Here is a 22370-nt window from a genome sequence, read left to right as displayed (position 1 = left end):
CCTCCCAGTTGTTGCTAGCATTTACAGTTCGTATGTTTCCCCTCGCAGGAGCGCTGGCCGGGTCCGAAGGCTCCGTCTACCCCCATAAAATGGAGGACTGGTCCTGCGTGAACAGGACGGGCTTCTCCGGCAGCCAGAGCCTGAACGGGATGGAGAAAGGCGTCATGGAGGCGGACATCAAGTACGCCCAGGTAAGCCTGCACCAGTGGGGGAGGCCGCCCGGACTCCCCTGATCCAGTAATTTCAAACACTCAGAGGTGCCCGCTCTGTTTGCGTGACATGCCAAGCCTTTACTGCCCATCACTGTCCCCGGGCTCGCTTGTGCTTAGGTGCTTGGGCAATCACTGGGCCGGATTTGCAAAGCGTTTCCAATGGGATGCGCCATCATAAAACGATTTTGCAAATCGTGCTCAGTATGTCTCAAATAATTAAATTAACAAAATCATTCTTAAAATTGTTTTCTCGTCTAAAACTGTTCTCGTTTTGTATTTAACCAGAGAACACAGACAGACACAAAGCATCATTATCATTGATGAACCATTGCGCTTTCTGTGACACCCCGATAATCCCCCCTGGGGTGAACGGCGGCCGCCTATCTTTACCATGTCCCTTGAATGGCGGTTTCTTCCCGCCCCGATCGCCGATATATTTCATAATAGTCTACAATATGCTCCTGCTCCCGGAGGTCGTCTAACTCATAAAAGAATGCTGCTATTTTACTGACCACAAATCAGGGCCACGTGTCGTCCAGGGGATGGCCTGGGGGCACACCTACCATTATTCCAAAATTAGTTTAGTCCAGTGTTAGCTGTTGAGTTCCCATGGAGCTCCGACACTTTATGACCCGGTTGATAAAATGGCGGACGTTCCTCGCACGTGCGCACACAATGACGCACTGCGGCGAGGCCCAGCTGCAGTAAATGTTCCTACATATTTGAATTACGCCTCTGTTTATACTCTATATATCGGACATATTTGAATTAACTAAATACAGAGGATGGCAGAGGCACAGGTTCGCCCTTGTGCCGGACCCCCCACTCCAGCCATGGCCTTGTGGAATCCGCGAGCAGGTGTGGCACACGCTCCTGTCCGCGGGGCTCACAGAGTCCACTCCGCGCGCGATAGTGCCACCTTCAACACCCGCGTCCATTAGTCGTTGTACGTGGCCTCCACCCTCTCTTTCTCTGGGGAGCCCTGGGCCTGTGTGGGGAGCGAGAGCACATCACTGTCACTGTCAAGTCAAAGCCTGAGATGGGATCTCTATTTAAACAAACACACCTGGGGTGGGGAGGCGAGGGGGGTCTACCATGCATGCGGGTGATGTGAACGCTCTCCCTCCTTCTCCCGCAGCCCGCCTCCAGCCTGTCCGCCGTCAGTGGCTTTGTTCCAGCCTGCGCCTACACGTCGTCCAACCAGTACGGGGTGTACGGGGGGCCGGGTGGGGGCTACGTGCCCTCGGGGCACCCCTGGCAGTCGCAGAGCAGCCCGCTGGCCCACCACGGACCGATACATGGGACGGACCTCACGACGCCCATGACGTTCAAGCACCCTGGAAGAGAAGGTATGAACACAAGGGGTGGAGGCTGGTGGCATGACTTGGGTGAAAGGGGCACACTTACAGAGAATGTTTGATACTTCATTGAACCCAAAGAGGTGGGTTTTGGGGCGGGGTGGGGTGTGGGGGGGCGTGACTTGTGTGCAGAGAAGGCACGATCACAACTTGTTACAAAGAGATGGGAACTTCATGTATTGTACTATTGGTGCAAGAAGGTAATGGAGCAGCCAATAACAGTGTGACATGGGTCCAAGAGTGGAGGCACCAGGCAGTGAAGGGATGCAATGCCGACACACACCATGAAAGGGTGGCGTGGGGTAGGTGATTGGCAAGGGTCCAAGAGTGGGGGCACCAGGCAGTGAAGTGATGAGATGCCAACACACACCATGAAAGGGTGGCGTGGGGTAGGTGATTGGCAAGGGTCCAAGAGTGGAGGCACCAGGCAGTGAAGTGATGAGATGCCGACACACACCATGAAAGGTTGGCGTGGGGTAGGTGATTGGCAAGGGTCCAAGAGTGGAGGCACCAGGCAGTGAAGGGATGCAATACCGACACACACCATGAAAGGGTGGCGTGGGGTAGGTGATTGGCAAGGGTCCAAGAGTGGAGGCACCAGGCAGTGAAGTGATGAGATGCCGACACACACCATGAAAGGGTGGCGTGGGGTAGGTGATTGGCAAGGGTCCAAGAGTGGAGGCACCAGGCAGTGAAGTGATGAGATGCCGACACACACCATGAAAGGGTGGCGTGGGGTAGGTGATTGGCAAGGGTCCAAGAATGGAGGCACCAGGCAGTGAAGTGATGAGATGCCAACACACACCATGAAAGGGTGGCGTGGGGTAGGTGATTGGCAAGGGTCCAAGAGTGGAGGCACCAGGCAGTGAAGTGATGAGATGCCAACACACACCATGAAAGGGTGGCGTGGGGTAGGTGATAGGCAAGGGTCCAAGAGTGGAGGCACCAGGCAGTGAAGTGATGAGATGCCAACACACACCATGAAAGGGTGGCGTGGGGTAGGTGACTGGCAAGGGTCCAAGAGTGGAGGCACCAGGCAGTGAAGTGATGAGATGCCGACGCACACCATGAACGGGTAGTGTGGAGGCAGGTGGCTTGCGAGGGTTCAAGAGTGGAAGCACCAGGCAGTGAAGTGATGAGATGCCGACCCACACCATGAACGGGTATTGTGGGCTAGGTGATTGGCAAGGGTCCAAGGGTGGAGGCACCAGGCAGTGAAGGGATGCGATGCCGACACACACCATGAAAGGATGGTGTGGGGTAGGTGATTGGCAAGGGTCCAAGAGTGGAGGCACCAGGCAGTGAAGTGATGAGATGCCAACACACACCATGAAAGGGTGGCGTGGGGTAGGTGATTGGCAAGGGTTCAGGAGTGGAAGCACCAGGCAGTGAAGTGATGAGATGCCAACACACACCATGAACGGGTAGTGTGGGGGCAGGTGACTTGCGCGGGTTCAAGTGTGGAAGCACCCGGCAGTGAAGTGATGAGATGCCGACACACACCATGAAAGGGTGGTGTGGGGCAGGTGACTGACAAGGGTGCAAGTGTGGAAGCACCCGGCAGTGAAGGGACGGACTGCAGATGCACACCATTAAAGGGTGACTGGCAAAGGTTCAAGTGCGGCAGCACCACCAGGAAGTGAAGGGACGGAATGCAGACACACACCATGAAAACGTAATGTGGGGGCAAGGGCCTGGAAAGGGTACAAAGGAGGAAGAACCAGACAGTGAAGTTATGTGACACAGACACACGAAAGAAGGGTGGCTCGAGTGTGGTAGCACCATACATGAAGGACTAGATAAAGACACGGGATAGGAGGGTGATGTGGGCGGGGGCATGCAAGGGTGCAAGTGTGGTGAAAGCAGGCAATGAAGGGACGGATACAGGCACACGATGGAAGGGTGGTGCTCGTAGCGGCATGTCAAGGCTCCAAAGTACATGGGAGCAGTTGATCGAAAATATAAGAAAGCAAAGTGACATGATGGGGAGTGCCTGGCAAGGGGCCCGAGTGGCAACACCGACCGAGAAGGGACGAAACCAGTCTGCCACACAGAGAAGGGGGCTCGGGTGCTCGCGGGTCTAGGAGTGGCAGGGCTGTTCACGGGTGCAGGAGTGGCAGAGCTGATCGCGGATGCAGGAGTGGCAGGGCTGCTCGGGGGTGCAGGAGTGGCAGGGCTGTTCACGGGGGCAGGAGTGGCAGAGCTGCTCACGGGTGCAGGAGTGGCAGGGCTGCTCGCGGGTGCAGGTGTGGCAGGGCTGCCCGCGGGTGCAGGAGTGGCAGGTCGTATCGGGGGTGCAGGAGTGGCAGGGCTGTTCCCGGGGACAGGAGTGGCAGAGCTGCTCACGAGGGCAGAAGAGGCAGGCCCTGGCAGTGAAGGTATACATCAATCGTGGTCCCAGGTAGAGAGAGGGGTGCGCATAGGTTCAGGAGGGGGAGCCGAGGCACTATGAAGCCATCTTTGCACGTGGAGGGAGGAGGCGGGGATGGGGCGGTTATGACTGTAGACGTGGAATAAGACATGTCTCAGAGGGAGGCTTCGCTCGCGACTCTATGCAGTTCGGGGGAGTTCCGCTTTCTTCTCTGCTCTCTTTCTCAGCGCACAGATCCGCGGGCGAGGGGACTCGGGGTAGTTAGTCCGGCCCCCAATGCCGCTCCCACCTGAGGATTTCATTCGGCAACTCGTTTAGTGGTGTACAACCCGCACGACGCAGGGGCTCTTTTATTTGGATACACGTGGAGAGGATATTCAAAGCACACCGACGGAAAATAAAACACACACACACGAGCCCATCGCAATCTGCGGAAACGCGCACTAGAGGGAAACGTGCACTTGCGCCGCAGCTGGAAGGCGCGGGGCCGAACGGGCGCAGCGAGATCACAAGGGGCGCAGGATCGCCGCTGATGCCGAGGCCCCGTGGTAGTGAATAGTCGCTTGGGCGGGCTCCCACCATTGTCTACTTTAGGCCAGCAGCTGAGTTCTACAGCTTTTGGGTGGTGTTTTTTACAGCGGATATTTTCCCATGATGAATCATGACAGGCGACTTCCGGTAAATACGGGTCCATGTCGAAAATAACATGTCTATCTATGTACCTATCTTTCATTGGATCTATATGTTTGTCTATGTTTGGGTATGTCTCTCTCTGGGCCTGATTTACAAACGCGTTTTACAATGGCACAATCTCATTGAAAAATGCTTTGCAAATCAGGCGCTCTCCCTCTTTTTGATATCGCTAGCTCTATCTATCTATCACTCACTCACTCCAGAAGTGCTCCGAGACGCAGACCGTGGGCCTGACTTACAAAGCGTTTTTCAATGGGATCGCGCCATTGTAGAATGCTTTAGTAAACCCGGCCCTGGGAGTTCACGTCGAAGCTAGAAGGAAGGGGTGTCTTCTTCACCTTTCGTTGCCGCGCGGTGTTTAGCTGCTCGTGTCTGGAGGGAGCCGTGCTCCGCCCCCGGCTGCCAGGAAGGCGACCTCTCCCTTCACTGCTCACGGGCCGCCTGCATGCATTTACCCCGTGTATTGCAGGCTGAATTTATCAGCAATTTTAGGCACCTGATATTGATAAAGTTACTTTGTAATCTTCACGAAAGCCAGTCCCCCTTACTAGGACCTATCTTTAAAAAATAAATAATAATAAGAGTTAATTGGATCGTTGTAAATTATATCGATTGTAATATTATCCCATTCGCAGAAGACCCTGCGCGCAGCACGGTCGCATATCGTCGTTGTCTTCCGGTTCAACGTTATCATCTTTAGCGATCTTACATCTGGTCCAGGAAGTGATTTCATCTTGACAGACCGACATCCAAGTAGCTGCCTTATCTTACTGAGCTATTTCTTCGACGGTAAATACAACATTCGCCCATACACCCATCGACCCCCACGGAGCATTTCATAAAAAACGAGGGAACATCGAAGGCTGTGGTAGTTTGACATTTTTCATAAATGGTGCGGCGTAAAGACCTATCAGATGGAATACACAGACTTGTGGGATTATCACTTGAGCGCCTTCTTGTGAGACATCTGTGACATGCAGCGACAAGCCTCTGGCTTGTAACCGTGGGGACCTCGTGTGGATCGCGTTGTGCGCAGTGAGGTCAACACGCGGGAGAACGTTTCCCGCCGCCCGCCTCAGCCTCTGCACGTGCACGGCGTTTCCCGCGGCCCCTTCCATCTCTGTGTGCATTCTCTCCGTCTTTCTCTTTCTGCATATCTTCCCACCCCGTCCCTCTATTCTCTCTCTCACTGTACCTCTCCCTACCCCACCCTCTTTCCTCTGTCTCGTTTTAATACCCAACTCGTCGCAACCTTCGCAATTCACGCTTCTTTCTCTCTTCTCAATTAATGTTCTCCCTCCCACTCCCTTTATGCCACCCCCTCTTCCTTTGCCATCTTGTTTGAAGCTTTGTTCTCTTGTTGCCCACAGCGCTTCATTTAATGACGTAGACACCCACCGCTTCACCTCTCGCTCCCCTTCTCTACCTGATGCCCCTTCACCACACATTCCCTCCCTCTCACTCCTTCCTTTCCTGCCCTCATGCACAGGTCTGTCCGTGGAACCAGGTTTTTACGCCCCCCCTGCTCCTGCCCGCTGCGTTGCATTCTCATTTTACCCAATGGCTGCCGTGTCTAAATCCAGGAAGCCCCTGCACCTGTCGTGAATATCACACACTTGTATGCACCCGAATGGGCATGGGCTTCTCTGCCTACGCCCCAAGACTATGGAACCTCTTCCGCGTCAGCACCAGACTCGCTTCCACACTCCTACAATTCCGAAAAGCAAGGCCCACCTCTTCAAGGAGTCTCTCTCCTCAACACCTAGACTATCACGTTGCCCCCTGCGACACCAGAATCGCTGGACGCCGTCCGCCGTTCTCCTCCCGCCGCCCTGTACAGCTGTACCCCTCATCGGTGCCCCTCTGTATCCTACCCCCGCTGTATATTTTTTCTGTAGTTACCTCTGAAAAGCGCTCCGTTATGCACCTGCATTGTTGTATACCTCTGAAAACCGCTCTGTTGCTTCTCGAAGCTATGCCTGCCCTCAATAAATAAAATAATAATAATAGTGGGCTCACGTGGATGAGGGGTGTGATGTGTGCTCCCAGATAGATGATTGCATCCCATAGCTGATCACAGGCGCCACAGTGCATGGAATTCCATACCCCACTGTGCGGTTCAGACACATACCACACCATAAGGGGCAGTCCTGTAAATAAGGGATAAAGTACCTCTTATTCTCCCTTATAAGGATTGTGCTATGTTATGTTAGCTGTATTTGTAAAGCACACATTCGCTGAAGCATCTTGGCGCTGAATGGAAATGGCCCAGTTTTTTAATTTTTAAAAGGCTGAGCGACATAACAGTTAGAACAAATATGTTTTGAGTGCGCACCGAAAGGCAAAAAGATTATTTGTGGGGCGAAGAGTCAGCGCTGGAGAATTCCACAATATGGCAGCCGTGACTGAAAAGGAGCGGCCCCTACCCACTCAAAATGGCAGCGAGAAATCAGGACGAGGCATGCATCCTTACAGCGAAACACATGAGATGGTACGTAAGGCCGGAATTCTTCCTGCAGGTTGTCCGCTCCTGTGCCATAGAAGGCGCGATGAACAATGACAAGTGATTTGAACTGCATACGTTGAAGGACAGGAAGTAAATGGAGAGAGCGAAGAATTGGTGATATATCAGAGCCCTCGGGAGTGCCTGTACAGACTTGGGCCGCATAGTTCTAAAGGAGTGGTAGGCGATGGAGTAGATACAGGGGCTGGGCAAGTAAGAGAGAATTGCAGTAGTCCTAGTGACTGAGGACAAATGAGGCTGTACTGGGAGGAATAGTAAGACTTTGCATAGGACTCTGTGTTGGAAAAACTCAGCCCAGCAGATGGCACTTGCCTGGATACAGACGGACAGTGAGGAAAATAATATGAAACCCGGGTACTTTACCTCAGGTACAGGTGGGGAGCAGAGGCCCAACTCTGCAGGCTAGAAGGCAGTGGAGCCAGAGGCTAGAGTAGAGGAGTCCGTGGGGAGGGTACACCATCAGGACCTCTGTCTTGGCCCCATTAATCTTCAGCCAGTTGGCGTCCATCCATCTACTAACCGCTAACAGGCAACCCCTTAGCATAAGAGTAACACCTGAACCCGTGGGAACGGACCAGCAGGACAAGAGGCTGAATATAGATGTTGAAGAGTAATGGGCATAAGGCAGGGGAGCCCTGAGGGATCCCACAGAGTAAAGAAGAAGGTGCAGATAGAAATGAGGAGAGCGCCAGTGTTTGGTTAAGGTTTGTCAAAAAGAGGCAAATTAAGCTAGAACCTGACCCGAGAGGCCGGCGAGTGCAAGGCGATCGAGCAGCACCTGATTGTCGACTGTATCGCACACCGCCGATAGATCCAGCAAGATCAGGGCACCCAACCCCGCCTTTATCGGCCAGCAGGGAGAGGTTGTCGTGCATTGACACCAGCACCCTTTCTGTGTATCGACCAGGATGTTCCAAGTCACTGACACGATATGAAGCAAAATAGAGGAGGGAGGGCGAAGAATACGTTTCCTTATAAGGGGTCATGAAACTCCAAGGTGACTTACTATGCCCTTTTTTCCATAGGGTAGCAATTATTTTATTCCCTGTAACACAGTGCCCCACACTGCCAACTCCTTTAATATCAGGCCTCCGGCTTTTTCTAAATGTAGACTCTGTGCAGTTTTATAAAAGGCCTCTAAATACCGTTTTGTAGTTTAAAATAAATAACGTGTTCTCCGGTGTTAAACTCCAGCAGCTGATAAAATAAACATACCCCCATGAGCAGTTCCTTATCTGTTGCTGGCGGTGAAGTGTCACTGAAAGATATTTTACAAGAAAGGATTCAGAAAAGCTAGTGACAGCTTCAATTAAGTGCTGAGGTGACAGTTACAATTCTGCGCTGGATTAAGTGAGAGCTATTGTGAGTTCACTACCCAACTGCAATAACTGACCGAGGTTGGGTAGTGAGGTCATTTTCTTATTATCAGTAACCAGTGACATCACTACTGGCCTATTTTGTTAGTTCTGTAGTCAATTTTGCAGTAATGTTCTTATCACAGGCTACACACTAGCCTGTAATATATGGGATGTTGCACCCCCTAAAGTACATTATAAGGATATTTCAATTCACAGGAGTTTTGTGACCAAATGGAGGAACGAGGTTGAAGACAGAGTTCCTTTATAAGGTCACGGAATTCCAAGGTGACTTGTTATGTATGGTAGGGTGTACCTTATTCCCTATAATACATTGCCACATACAGTCATTCCTTTTAATAGCCTGTCTCTTGATTCATATAATGTAAGAGACCTTCCATTTGCTGATCCATATAATGAATATTGAATCTGTTTGGGTTTATAAAACTAAAATGCAGTTCCTAATGTGTTGCAGAAAAATGGGACACACAGTTTAATAAAATGTGTTGAAAAAACATTCATTTTGTGCTTCAAAAAAGGTACTAACATACTTTGCTCACATCAAGTACTTTCCAAAGTGCACACATTAAATATTCTACCATAAACAGTTCCTTGTCAATTACCAGCTGCAATGTGTCACATAAAACGACTCTGCAAGCAAAGGAATGTGAAAAGATTTCACAGTTTTAGTAAAGAGCTGCAGTGACAGCTGAAATTGTCTCTGCTGTCTCAAGCACAAGGCATTGTGATCTCACAATTGAAGCGTACTAACTGATCATAGATCATTGTGATGCAATTTTCTTGTTAAAGGTCAGTTGTGATGTCACAAATAGCCTTGATAATAACATTATTTCTAGGCTTTTGTACAGACATTGCAGGCTGCCATGTATTCTAAAAACATTAATGAAAGGCTTTTTTTACGGTTGCAGGATGTTATGTACTAGAATGCATAATGCAGGTCAATACAGGGTAGTACCACATAATGCACTATGATAAAATGTATTTTAGTACATATCGTAGGAGAGGTATGTTTAAAGATATCAATGCTGTACTGTATTCAGATTACCATAAACAATTATTTTCTCATATTTCCCACCTCCTCAATTGACTTGTGGAGGGCGATCACCCCTGTCCGAATGCCAAGGCTCCCAACTGTTGCCTACTTTTATTTTGTGATGGGAGTTGCTTGTGCCCCCCAGCCAGGCTGTCCCTTTACCACGCATCTCCAATCAAACATAGCAGAAGCACACACAGAAACTGGGATACATAAATATTTAGACTAATCAGGAAGGAAAACACTACAATTTGGTTTGGTTATGCAGCCACCAGTCTATTATTAGCATACACGACAACAGTCTGAAGCCCCCGGGAGGGAGATTTCTTTAGGCGGGAGAATGTGAAAAATAGCAATATTTTTCATTGAAAAACCGTGAGTCTTCCGCCTAAATCAGGAGGATTGGCATGTATGTATTAACGAGAGGGTAAAATTAATAGGGGGAAAAGCCCCTCACCTCATAAGAGAACACCTCCTTGCACTTGCCGCTATGTAAGTGTCTACCTAAAAGGGGAACCAGGAGTGTTTAAAATGTTTATGGCGAAACCCTACTCCCTGTTGACTCTGTCCACTACCAGGCCTACCTCCGGTTCAGTCTTAATTACTAATACATTGGTCGAAGTTCACTTAACGGGTCCATTAGAGAAGCACAAAGCTCTTAAGAATCTATCTACACTCTGTTTCACTCGGTGGGCAGACCATGGTGGTAGGCGCATACCAAGAGTTTAAGGAGCCCCGATAATGCCCTTACTTCATCTCTTTATCTCAGTGGCTCAAATTGCCTACGCTTATAGGGCCTGATTTACAAAAAGGTTTTAGAATGCTGCAAACCCATTGGGAAACCTTTTGAAAATCAGGCTCATAGTGTCCAAATAGGAGCCTACCAACCCCAAAGAAGTTGGCGTCATTAAGTGCATCAACTGGTACAACAGGACCAGGGCTCGAGTCCTAAAAGTGGGGGGACTCTGATGAGCATTGAGAAGTGACGTGGCTGCCTCCCAAACCGGGTCCGGTCTGGTTCAATGGGGATTTACCGGGTCAGTCCGACCCTGGAGGACCCGGTAAGTCCCCATTCAACCAACCATTCCCCTTTCCCATTTGAGCCCCCAAAGGGCTCAATGGGAATGGGGAAGGCGCTAATAACGGGCCCGCGAATAGCAGGCCCGTTATTAGCAACCTGGCCCCTTAGCGGGACCCGTAAAGGACGTGTGGTCTGACTACACGTTCTTTGCAGATCCCGCTAAGGTACCTCGGAATTGGACAGTAAGGGTTTAACGGCACCAGTCTCCTTACCGGTGACCATTAACTCTTACCGCCCAACTTGGAATGAGGCCCAATAACTGCACTACTGCCATGTAATATGTTATTGCCGTTGTCACTCTGATTCCCGTAAGGGCAGGCACAGGTATTCATCCTATCAGAGTAGATTTACAGAGTCCCACGACATTGGGTTAATTAAGGCTCTGTTTTTTCAGTTTTTACTGATTTTTACACATACGTACAGACAGAAATCAATCAGATTTGTGTCTGGATTTATATATATATATATATATATATATATATATATATATATATATATATATATATATATATATAAAAAATCAAACAACAGTTCTTTCTTCGTGGTTCCTTATACTGCCAAACATGCATCCCAGGCCAGTCACATTGCAGACTGGTTACAGAACAGATTTATTAACATTGCAGTCTTTGCACAAGTACGAATGGTTGTACGAATGGGGGTGAAAGCGGATGTGAGGAGCGATGTGTGATATGTGATCACTGGTAGGTGTGATATGCATTCTTTTATAGTTGGCTTTTAATATATGATTAGTCAATGTGTTTCATGTTATATCTTGTAGATGTTTTTTCATAATGATACTTAGCTGATGAATAAAATATATGAACTTTAACAAATACACTGTCCTTTGTCTAGAATGCATATCCTTTAAGTAGGGTGGTTACTGGGAAGGGATTGCGTGGCTTTTTTACACATGAATTGAATCATTAATGGTTGGAGGGTTGCACTTGCCCACCGATAATTGCAGCTTTATATGGACATTGCAGACTGGCAGCATGGAGAGTGTAAAAGTTGTATGACAAATATTATGTACGTTTTTTAAATTGCTGACATTTATCTCAGGCCAGCAGCAAACACAGGAGCAACCATTTGCTTTTATGTTAAAAATTGAGCTGGCATTGTGGTAGAGTCCTGTTCTGTTTCTGTCCTGTATGCTTGTGCATGTTTTGTAATAAATATTTTTGATTAATCTGAATAAATGCAGAAAAATACTCGTTGTACAATATGCTTTTATATGACATAAAAATACATGTCAGAAAAAACAATGAATATGGATAAATACATATGGAAATAACAGAGCAATGAATACCATAACGCCGTGAGCCCTAGTTATAATACATTGCAGCCTGCAATACCTGTATAAAAGCCCACACTATATTCTTATGACACGCTGCTTGGGATATCACTACTGAACTGTAAGAAGAACAGGACAACCCTACTGACTTGTAATAAGTTATTATAGCTGTTGATTCTCGGTGTACAGACACAGACCTTCATCCTGTCGGTGTACATTAATAGAGTACCACTAAAGTAGCCGGGGAGGGTGTTTAGGGCATTAGCACCCCCCGGGTTACCACTTTGGTAACCCGGGGTGCTAAAAAAAAAAGGATTTTCCTTCCTTCAACAGGGCTGCAGCATGCTTTTCAAAACCCTTTCTTGTGAAATAGCTTTCTGCGACAGTTGACACACATTAATTGATGATAGTATGTTTCTTTTGTACAGTGCTGGAGTTTGATACGGGAGAGCAGCATCTACATGCTATTACCCATTTAAAGCAAACAACAAAAACATATTGTATGCATTTTATTAAACAGCTTGAACAGTTTTTCCGCAACACATTAGACGCTGCATATGACTTTACTGTTTTTAAATCCATACAAATTCTACACTGAATATATGTATCAGAAAGTCCAAGGTCTGCTGCATTACATTAAACAAGAGTTGCAGGTATTAACCACTTAAGTGCCATGGGTCCCCCTCCTCCCCCCCAGTGCCAAGGCCTTTTTTGGTGATTTTGGTATATCGCCATACAATGCCTTCTAACACTTTCTCTTTCATTAACCCCTTAAGTGCCAAGGACGAGGTATCTTGTCCTTGGCAACAGGGAGGTAATCCCAGACAGAGTGTGGCCTTGTATTACAAGGAACAACATATCCTCGCCTTTTCATTATGAGGGTACCGGGGTTCTCCACGGAGTTCTGCGACTTTATAAAGGAACTCCTTGGTGACTTTCAATGGCCTTATAACTAACGGAAGGGTGTACTAATAATAAATATGTTTACAACACGGAAAGGCGGCAGATACTGAGTATGTGTGCTTTGCCTAAGCACGCGGCGCGTGAGTGCTGTGTCTACGCCAGGTTTGAACAGTTCTGTTCTCCAGAAGTATCTGCCTTTTAATGGGACGAGATGAAAGGTCCACAGAACACAAACTGGGAGAAATGGCGTCTTGATTCTGATAGAGTTTTTTTATTTTTCCTCAATGTATGGTGTAGAGGGGTGTTTATTTCGAATATATGTGTGCTTTGGTGTCGGAGGTGCACATCATTTTACAGCATCGAAAGAAAAAAAATGTTTCTCACTAGAGCGTTTTCCTATGGGTTTGCACCATTATAAATCCCTTCTGTGAATCGGGCGCAACGTGCGACACAGTCCTTCAGCGAATGTCATGTGTTTTTGCAATGAATAAGAGAACCGTGCGTGCGAGTGATTATTGGTCACCAAGAGAACCGTGTGTGCGAGTGATTATTGGTCACCAATGAATAAGAGAACCGTGCGTGCGAGTGATTATTGGTCACCAATGAATAAGAGAACCGTGCGTGCGAGTGATTATAGGTCACCAATGAATAAGAGAACCGTGCGTGCGAGTGATTATTGGTCACCAATGAATAAGAGAACCGTGCGTGCGAGTGATTATTGGTCACCAATGAATAAGAGAACCGTGCGTGCGAGTGATTATTGGTCACCAATGAATAAGAGAACCGTGCGTGCGAGTGATTATAGGTCACCAATGAATAAGAGAACCGTGCGTGCGAGTGATTATTGGTCACCAATGAATAAGAGAACCGTGCGTGCGAGTGATTATTGGTCACCAATGAATAAGAGAACCGTGCGTGCGAGTGATTATTGGTCACCAAGAGAACCGTGTATGCGAGTGATTATTGGTCACCAAGAGAACCGTGTATGCGAGTGATTATTGGTCACCAAGAGAACCGTGTGTGCGAGTGATTATTGGTCACCAATGAATAAGAGAACCGTGTGTGCGAGTGATTATTGGTCACCAATGAAAAAGAGAACCGTGTGTGCGAGTGATTATTGGTCACCAAGAGAACCGTGTATGCGAGTGATTATTGGTCACCAAGAGAACCGTGTATGCGAGTGATTATTGGTCACCAAGAGAACCGTGTATGCGAGTGATTATTGGTCACCAAGAGAACCGTGTGTGCGAGTGAATGTGTGACATATCTGGCAAGGGTGAGCCTCTGTTCCACTAAGTGGCCCCTTTAATATAAACACGTCGGGTGTTTCCGTTAAAGTCTGCGAACAAAAAGGTCTCTGGAATCGGAGAGCTGCCCCCCCACAAGGAGACAGAGACGCCACGTGTCCACCTCGACCTTAATAACAGAAGCCCACCCATGTTGCTGAATCACCCCCTCCCCTTGCCTGTAAAGGTTACACGCCGTGGGCTCAAGGGCCTAAAACATCCCTTCAGACTCGATTTCTCTCTCGTGCTGAGTGGCCTTCCGGTCTAGGTAAAGGTTGTCCCCCTATTTATAGAGCAGCGTAATTAATTATTGGAGAAAATGGCAGCAGGAGGCCGAGGACAGAGCAAGAAAGAGCACTCACCGAGGAGGCTCCTTGCCACTCCACTTGCACCTGAGCCTGGTGGGAACCGACTCTAGCCGTCTCCTACAAGTACACACAACCTGTCCTCCCCCCATGTCCAATACCTGGGAAGCCCTCAAAGATCTCCTTACATGTTCTGCCTTTCATGTAGCATCCATGGCACCCCAAAAGAAGGTCACGGGTGCCCCCGATTCACAAGGTTGAAACAGGGTTGCCCGTGGCGGTTCACAGTGGTTAAGATTAATTCCTAACTTTTCAGCCACCAAACTTCAGTTTTGGAGACTAGACATCGCCCTTTGAAATCACGTGATATGGGATTGAGCAAGAGATGGAGGCTCGGTGCAGTAACAAAAGAATACCAGGTGACAGCTCCAGGGGTCACTAACAGAGGGGCATCAGGGGCACCATTTTGGCCCTTGCACCAATAAATCTGTGCCATTGTAAGAACGTCTTTGCACAAATAGACTGAACTTCATGACTTCAGAGGACTCCAATTTTAGCAGTTAATTTACAGTCCTAGTAAATAATTGACCCAAGATCGCACGCTTTGGTTAAGCAGCGAAGCCAGGATTTTAACTGACTCTGCAATTTAGGCATTTGACTACACACCTTTACCGTCCAATCTCTATTGGGTAGACGTATTTAAGTTTTGCCTTAAAGGGATTTCAATAATACTGTCTTGCAGAGGTTCCCTGCAAAATACGCACATCAATTAGTAAAGAAACCTGACAATATGTAAATCGCTATCGCCATATGTTAAGCCAAAATAATATAAATGTAGATTTATTTCGCACACCCTCAATGGAAAATGACATGTCATCATGTGCAAAACAACGCAGGCCCGAAAAAATCCCGTTTCACAGCACTGTACTCTCAGCACCTTAAGACCACCTGCACTTGCTCACAATCACACACTCTAAAAGGCAGTGGGCCGGATTCACGGAGCGTTTCCCTACGGGATTGCACCATTATAAAGCCACAGAAAAGCAAAGCCAACGTTCTGCCTGTCCAACTAGCTGACATCATGAATAAAAAAGACTTGAAAAGGGAGCTTTAAAGTGCTGCACACTTTATTTGTCTTAGCAGCAGATCCAGATTTGGGAGTTAGCTGCAGCTGTGCAGGTGCTTTCGGTTGCAAATGTCCCATAACAGTGCCAATTGCCTAAACGTTCTCACATAATGAATGCAATGCTGATAGCAGAATAAATGCGTTTGCAGAAGTAGTGGCAAGGCCATTGTTAAGGTTCTGGCCACTCATCCCTGGATGCTGTTGATCACCTGCATTGTGTCCTGCCCAGGGCCGCTCTAAAGGCCTAATTCACTGAGCGTTTTCCAATGGGGTTTTGCCATTATAAAAAGTTTCCTTGAACGAGGCTCTAAATGGGAGCAGGTCCCTTCAGTAGTGCCGCAGCATTTTAAATGGGCTAAAGCCTGATTAGCACAATGTTGTTGCCTTTCACCAAAATCAGAGTGCAATGTTCAAATCAAAAGATGTACGATCCAATAGAGGAGTTCCTTGGGCTGGAGGAAAAGCAAAGGCCTTGAAATAGAGCAACGAAGCATCTGAAGCGCTGTGCATAGGCCATATTTACGTACATTGCTAATATTAACCAATCGAAATTGGTACTCACTTATCAACCTCGGAAGGGTGAAAGGCTAAGTTAGCCGCAAGAAGCTGCAGGATGGTGGCAAGAGCTGCTATGCCAAGCAGGATACTCATTTATGGAGAGTCCTTGCATGGGATGCTTCACACGCTTTGGGAGTTTGGGAATTAGGGCAGGGGGGCTGGAGAGCGAAGGTATAGCCCTCCTTTTAAAAATGCAATAATGTTAACAGTGTCCCCCGTGAAACCAAACATGGTGTCCCCCTACCCACCATCACCCCCCGTCAGAAAGGAAAGAGAAGCATCAGACTCCGCCACATCAGTGCACAACTTTACAGAAACATAACAAATCATGATGTTTCTGGCCTTGTCTCCCATGCTGTCTGCTATACAAAAGAATAGCTGTTTAAGTTTCTTTAGAGATTGTCTGAAACGGTTTCTAAAATAGTGAAAAAGGTGTGGGGGCTTATTAGTTGAGCACATCGCAACACCACAAGCGACACTATCCCCAAACACGTCCAGGGAAAATCAATTAAGGTGCATTTCCAAGATCACACAATTTTAGGAATGTGGTGAAGCCAAGATTTAAATTCAGCTCCCAAATTCTACAAAACATAGTCCTAGCAAGCAAACATTACATTGACCCTTCTCGCCGAATATATCTTCGTATAATAAATAGAAAATGGTTTTGGCATGAATGTCCTTGTTTAACCTGAGGACTGGATGCCATGGGCCCGATTCATGGAATATTTCCCCGGTTCGAAGTGAATTTGCACTGCTGAAAAGTGACTTTACACTGCTGACACAAACCCTTATTAATGGAACTGTGCAAATTGTATTTTTGCCGTGCAAACTCCGGGCAAAGTCATTTTATACTGCAAAAAATCACTATGCGCTGACTGCCCCGTTCCATGAATCAGGGTTTGTGTCAGTCCTGCAAAGTTACTTTTCATCAGAGCAAAGCCACTTTGAACCCATGAATCGGACCCTCTGTGTCTCAGCTATTGTGTTCTCTTTTAATGAGGACACCCACGCCAGGCGACCTCCCCTACAACCAAACTTTGTTGTCGGTCACTTGTTTGACTCTTCTGTGCTAGAACGTTGGCTCGCACGTGACATGCTCGCCTCTCATGATGGCTAGTGGCAATTCACTCTAAAGTGTGCTCTCTCTATAGACGGTCCTTGTAATGCCAAGTAGAGCACCCCTGTGTAGTCAATTAACACCTGGAATGAAATGTCCTTATGTTGGGCAGACCTTTCAGGATCCTTGAAATGCAGACGCCAATTGCCAGAACTCAGTCGCTACTAAGGACCCTGATTATCTGCATCCCGAATCGGCCCTTTGAGCTGACGCCCCACTGCCCCAGCCCCCCTTCACTAATTTCCCATCTCCTCCTCAATCTCTGGGCCCCTATTACCGTATCAGGGAGTTCGGGCTCAGCAATTTGTAGAAATGGATATCAGAGTTTTTTTTTTTTTTATTTGGATGAGATGGCTGTCATCTTGAAAGCGGTTTTCCTTTGGGTTAAGTGTTTTTCCCTTAATGATTTCACATTGGGATACATGTTCGGAGTACTAACAGTTCTCCCAAGGTGGAAACAATTCGTCTGACCGTGTCAATGCCCGCAGGCGAGGGCAAATATGGTGCTTAATTCCTCTTCACCATTTAACGCATGTTGCCTCTCTCACTCGGGCTGTGGGCAATCAAGCCTCATTAGTACCCTGACACTCGGCGACTAAAGCTAAATTATTTTCCACTTGTACACTTTGAGCTACAAAGAGACGCGAGCATTCAGGGCTATTATTTGTATGCAGGTCCTTTGGGTGGACGTGCACCCACAGACTGCGTGGGGTGCCGCATCCTGCATCTCTGTAGAGTTCACCCAATGGCCATCTTTGCTTGTTTTTGCTGATTTGGAGCTCTTCAGTTTTTCTCTTGACTTGGTGTTCAGGCGTGAAAGTTGAAATGAGGGTCCATTGTTGACACCTGTCATGGTGGCCAATTGAAAAGGACCTAAGAGCCTGCAGACTCAATCAGGATTTAATTGCCCACAACCCCATTTAATGCCCCGCTAACATGGGTTGCGGGTATTTATGTCCCATTAGTGCCTATGCTCCGTGGCACCAATGCTCATTTAAACAATGCTAAATTGGGACTATTTGTAAACTGTACTCTTCTAGGTGAACACCATTTTTAGCAACTAATGCAAATACGTTACAGCGAAGAAAAACGATTTGTTCAGAATAACTTAATTTTATCAAGTTTGGAACTAGGGATTTAAACCCAGGTTTCCAAATTCCACAGTTTAACATTTGGCACTAGACTACATGTCCTCCATTCTCATCATTATTTTTTTTAATCATTCAGATTTTATTGAGTTTCCCTTACAGCATAAACCATACCAAACTGCAACATGTTCTGGATAGTGTTCTTTGGAGAACTCAACGAGAACTTTATTCCTTCAAACTGACTTACCCAACTCAAAATCACTTAATAAGTGAACCGGACAAAATGTAAGCAATGTTCACAGATACATGTTGGCAAAATAGGAATGATTCACTTTGAAATGATAAATGACCACGACAGAGGATGAATATTTATAAAAGCTAATGTACCAAAATACGTGCATTTAAAAATTAAAAAGAGATCTACGTTGTGCTTCATTGTATAGAAGTTAATAATACCTATAGATATCAAGAGACGTGATGAACTGCTACATTAAAAACAATAAACAATAAGATCCCATATAGGAAAAACTTGCTCCCAGGTGAAATGACTGAAGCCATCTTTATGCATTTGCATCTTAAAATCCACTACAATGCGCTCAAATGATGAGGAGATGAAAGTGACTGGGCAGGGCCCGCCAGCAAAGGGGATGTCAACTGCTGAACCAAATAAAAACAGAATCTTCGGGAAAGTATGCAGAGTTCCAGGCCCCCACCTCGGGCTGTGTGCAGGGCAGACGCCCAGCTGGTCCGCTCCTAAGGGCAGCCCTGCATGATAAGTTCACCTTGCTCGTATCCACCTAAATAAGCATCATTGTACTGCTCTTTAGGGCAACACCCTCAGGTAATCACGCCTCCATTTAAAGAACAGGTTGGCCATTAAAGAAACAGATATTATGCAAACACAGTCTTTAAAAGAACCAGTCGTCCGCCTGAGACATGGGCGGATGGATACAGGTTATAATGATCTTGGCCAGGGTTCCTGGGGCAACTGCGACCTCTGTGGCCTCCCTTGCTACCCATGTCGTCTTCCTTGCAACCCCTAAAACAAAAATTGTAACTTTTATTTTTAAATGTAAGATCCTGGCTCTTTGTTTATGGAGTGGCTGGCTTTCTTGTTCAGGCCTCATAAAAAAACCTAGAAAAAACAGGGTGCTGCTCAAGTGTAACACTTTGAGCAGTGACCCTAAATAAGAAAGAATAGGAATAACAAATAATTTGCCTTTCTGGAATTCTATACAATAATTGTTAGACTCATTAAAGGTTAATTTCAGGCACACTTCAGGGGGTGAGTCACTGATTTAGTCTGCTCTTAAACACCTCAACTCAGCCTTTCATCCTTTTGAAGTCGAAAAATGGGTACCAACACCGGTTGGGTGATATTGTATGTATATTTGTTCAATATAAAGCATTTAAGCTTAAGTGCTTTTTAATAACACATCATTGTCATTTGGCCTTGGATGTCTGCTTGTATTCACAGTAATTTGGTAATATGGGCCTATACACACTGATATTAACGATACTTTTGGTGATCCATTCTTGTTTGAAATGTATATCACATTATAGTGATATCGTAAGTATATTTTTCGTTCTGTACTTAGGAACAATGCTATGTGATGCCCCTTCCTGTTTAGTCAAGGGGTGAAAGATTGTGTTCCATCGCTCTCTGTGATGTCACTTCGGGGTTGGGTCAAATGACATCGCTTCCTGTGATGTCATCAGATGTCAAGGGTCATGTCATGTCACTTCCGCTACCCCTGGCATAGTGGTGAAATTACGTCCATGCAGCTTCAGAGCATGACACGAGCTGTGCATGAGTACCGCATGTTATCCCCTTATTTAAGGTCTTCTCTCTCTTGTTTTATTTTTACAGCCTTATCGATGAACAGAAAATCTTCTGGGTCAATTATGAAAACGCAGGAAGCTCTGAACCTTGTGCACGGACTGTCAATACCTGCCTCCTCCTCTTAGGTTTTTACAAACTGGACCCTTTGAACTTCGTTTAAAACAGAAGTTCATTATTAAACTGAACTGCAAGCAACACTCTCGGTGTTTCATAGCTTAACATTCCCTCAAAGCACTATATGGTTAAGACTTGTTCATCTTTTCCAAGACTTTCAGCGGACACTTGCACAGTACCCCAGCTCAACACCAGGAGCCTACTCGCAGAGTGCAAGCCAACAGCGAACCTAAGAGGAAAGCGCCGACAGTTAATCACATGTTGCCTTAAGTTATTTTATAAGATATTTGTTGCAAATATTTGCCTTTTTCTTTCTTTCTTTCTTTCTTTCTTTCTTTCTTTCTTTCTTTCTTTCTTTCTTTCTTTCTTTCTTTCTTTCTTTCTTTCTTTCTTTCTTTCTTTCTTTCTTTCTTTCTTTCTTTCTTTCTTTCCTTCTTTCTTTCTTTCTTTCTTTCTTTCTTTCTTTCTTTCTTTCTTTCTTTCTTCCCCTCTTCCTTTGTTTCTTTCTTTCCTTCTTTCTCTCCGCTATATGGAAGGGAACGCACGCTCTGCCATATTTCATATTTATGAATGATCCCATCTTTATCCTGACATAATATTAACTTCTTTCTGAAAGTTTACAGGGAACTCTTGATATTTTTGCCAAGCGATTAGGTCTTAATTACAAAATACAGTGACGTGAAACAGTCTCTGTGAGTGTAATGTATATCTGAGATTGTAAATGTACATACAAGCAACATCATTTTCTATTTTTATAACAACACGTGTAAATATGGTAAATAAAGATGGAATAACGTCCATGTCTGTTCTTTGCAGCCTATGTTTAAGTTCACGAACAGCATGTTGCTAATTACAGTAGACAAGATAGACCACCCTTTCCCACTTCTAGATGCTCTCTGCTGTCTTGCACATGTCAACGAGTGCAATGTAATCCGGGCTATTTCTGTAGTGCCAGTAATGGCACGCTCTACTTGTATGCCCGGGCTGACTTTTTTACAGAAGTAGTTTGTGGACTACAGCAACTATTCAAGCGAGACGCAGGTTGGCTCGGAGCTGCCAGTGAGCTTCTCTTGCAGCTCCGATCTGCCGGAACCCCCTTCCAGGAGCTATTTGGAAGGTGTAGGTTGATTCGTAGTAAAACACATTGGCCCTCATTACGACCCTGGCGGAAAGGGGTTTACGCCGGCGTAAAGCATGGCGTACCTTTCCGCCCGACTAAGAGTTCCCGTAGCGCCATGGTGATTTTTACGCCTGCTTTTTGCAGGCGGAAAAATCCATGGCGCTACGGGACTTGTCGTTAATTACGCCACTGTAATTTACGGTGGCGTAATTAACGCCTTCCCCACTCCCATTATACCCTATGGGGCAAAAATGGGAATGGGGAAGGGTAAATGGGGATTGGGGACTTACCGCCCCGCCAAGGTCGGAATGGGGCGGTAAGTCCGCCAACCCCCATGGCGGAGTTGGCAGCTTTGCGCCATGGACCATGGTGCAAATTGCACCATGGTTCTCCGCCAGGGTCGTAATGAGGCCCATTGTCAGGATTGTCCAGGGGGCCATGGGGTTATGGGGGGAGGAGACCCAAGCAATCCTACATTTTCTTTTGTGTGACGTAACCATCAGAAGTGCAGTGCAGTTTCAGGGAAGGTCACAGAAACACCTCACTTTAGAGCGGTGTATCTGTAAAGCTGCCTTTTTCATTCATTAAGCGGGGTTAGCCATCTAGTTGGCCCCACATCCGTGTTCCCTTAGACGTCTCTGCTTCCTTACCAACATATTAAGGAGTCCATGGTCCTGATTTACAAAGACTTTGACATTGAAATACACCTTTGTAAACCAGGACATATACCTCCAATATTACCAGCCAAAGTCTCTGTCCGCAAGTACTTTTTCTCGTCTACCATGGACGTCTGTGGATAAAAAGAAACACGTGAGCAAGCGGCTGGGGCAAGGCTCCTATTCATTCACCAGGGAATCAAGGTCACTGCAAACCCATAAACCTATAGTTTTATGTAAGGTTTTCTTATTCCAGGCCCCTGTTCCATATATAATGTCACCATATATAATGTTGCCAAAGGCTTTTCCCGGCGA

At 46.7% G+C, this 22370-nt stretch overlaps 1 protein-coding gene across 1 annotated transcript in view; it reads left to right on the top strand.

Moving 5' to 3' along the window:
• PAX1 (paired box 1) overlaps window positions 1-21077 on the top strand; it is a 29308-nt gene extending 8231 nt beyond the window's left edge. The window contains exons 3-5 of the mRNA XM_069608065.1: window positions 49-191; window positions 1351-1561; window positions 20193-21077. Of these exons, the coding sequence (XP_069464166.1) occupies window positions 49-191; window positions 1351-1561; window positions 20193-20290 (452 nt within the window). The 3' untranslated portion in view covers window positions 20291-21077. The remainder of the gene's footprint in view (window positions 1-48; window positions 192-1350; window positions 1562-20192) is intronic.
• The last annotated feature ends 1293 nt before the right edge of the window (window positions 21078-22370 follow it).

Source organism: Ambystoma mexicanum, chromosome 4q (genome assembly GCF_040938575.1).
Source record: "Ambystoma mexicanum isolate Mex_15411 chromosome 4q, UKY_AmexF1_1, whole genome shotgun sequence".
In the NCBI taxonomy this organism is placed as follows: Eukaryota; Metazoa; Chordata; class Amphibia; order Caudata; family Ambystomatidae; genus Ambystoma; species Ambystoma mexicanum.
Note: the sequence above shows the minus strand (reverse complement) of the source record. Positions and strands in the feature narration are given on the sequence as shown.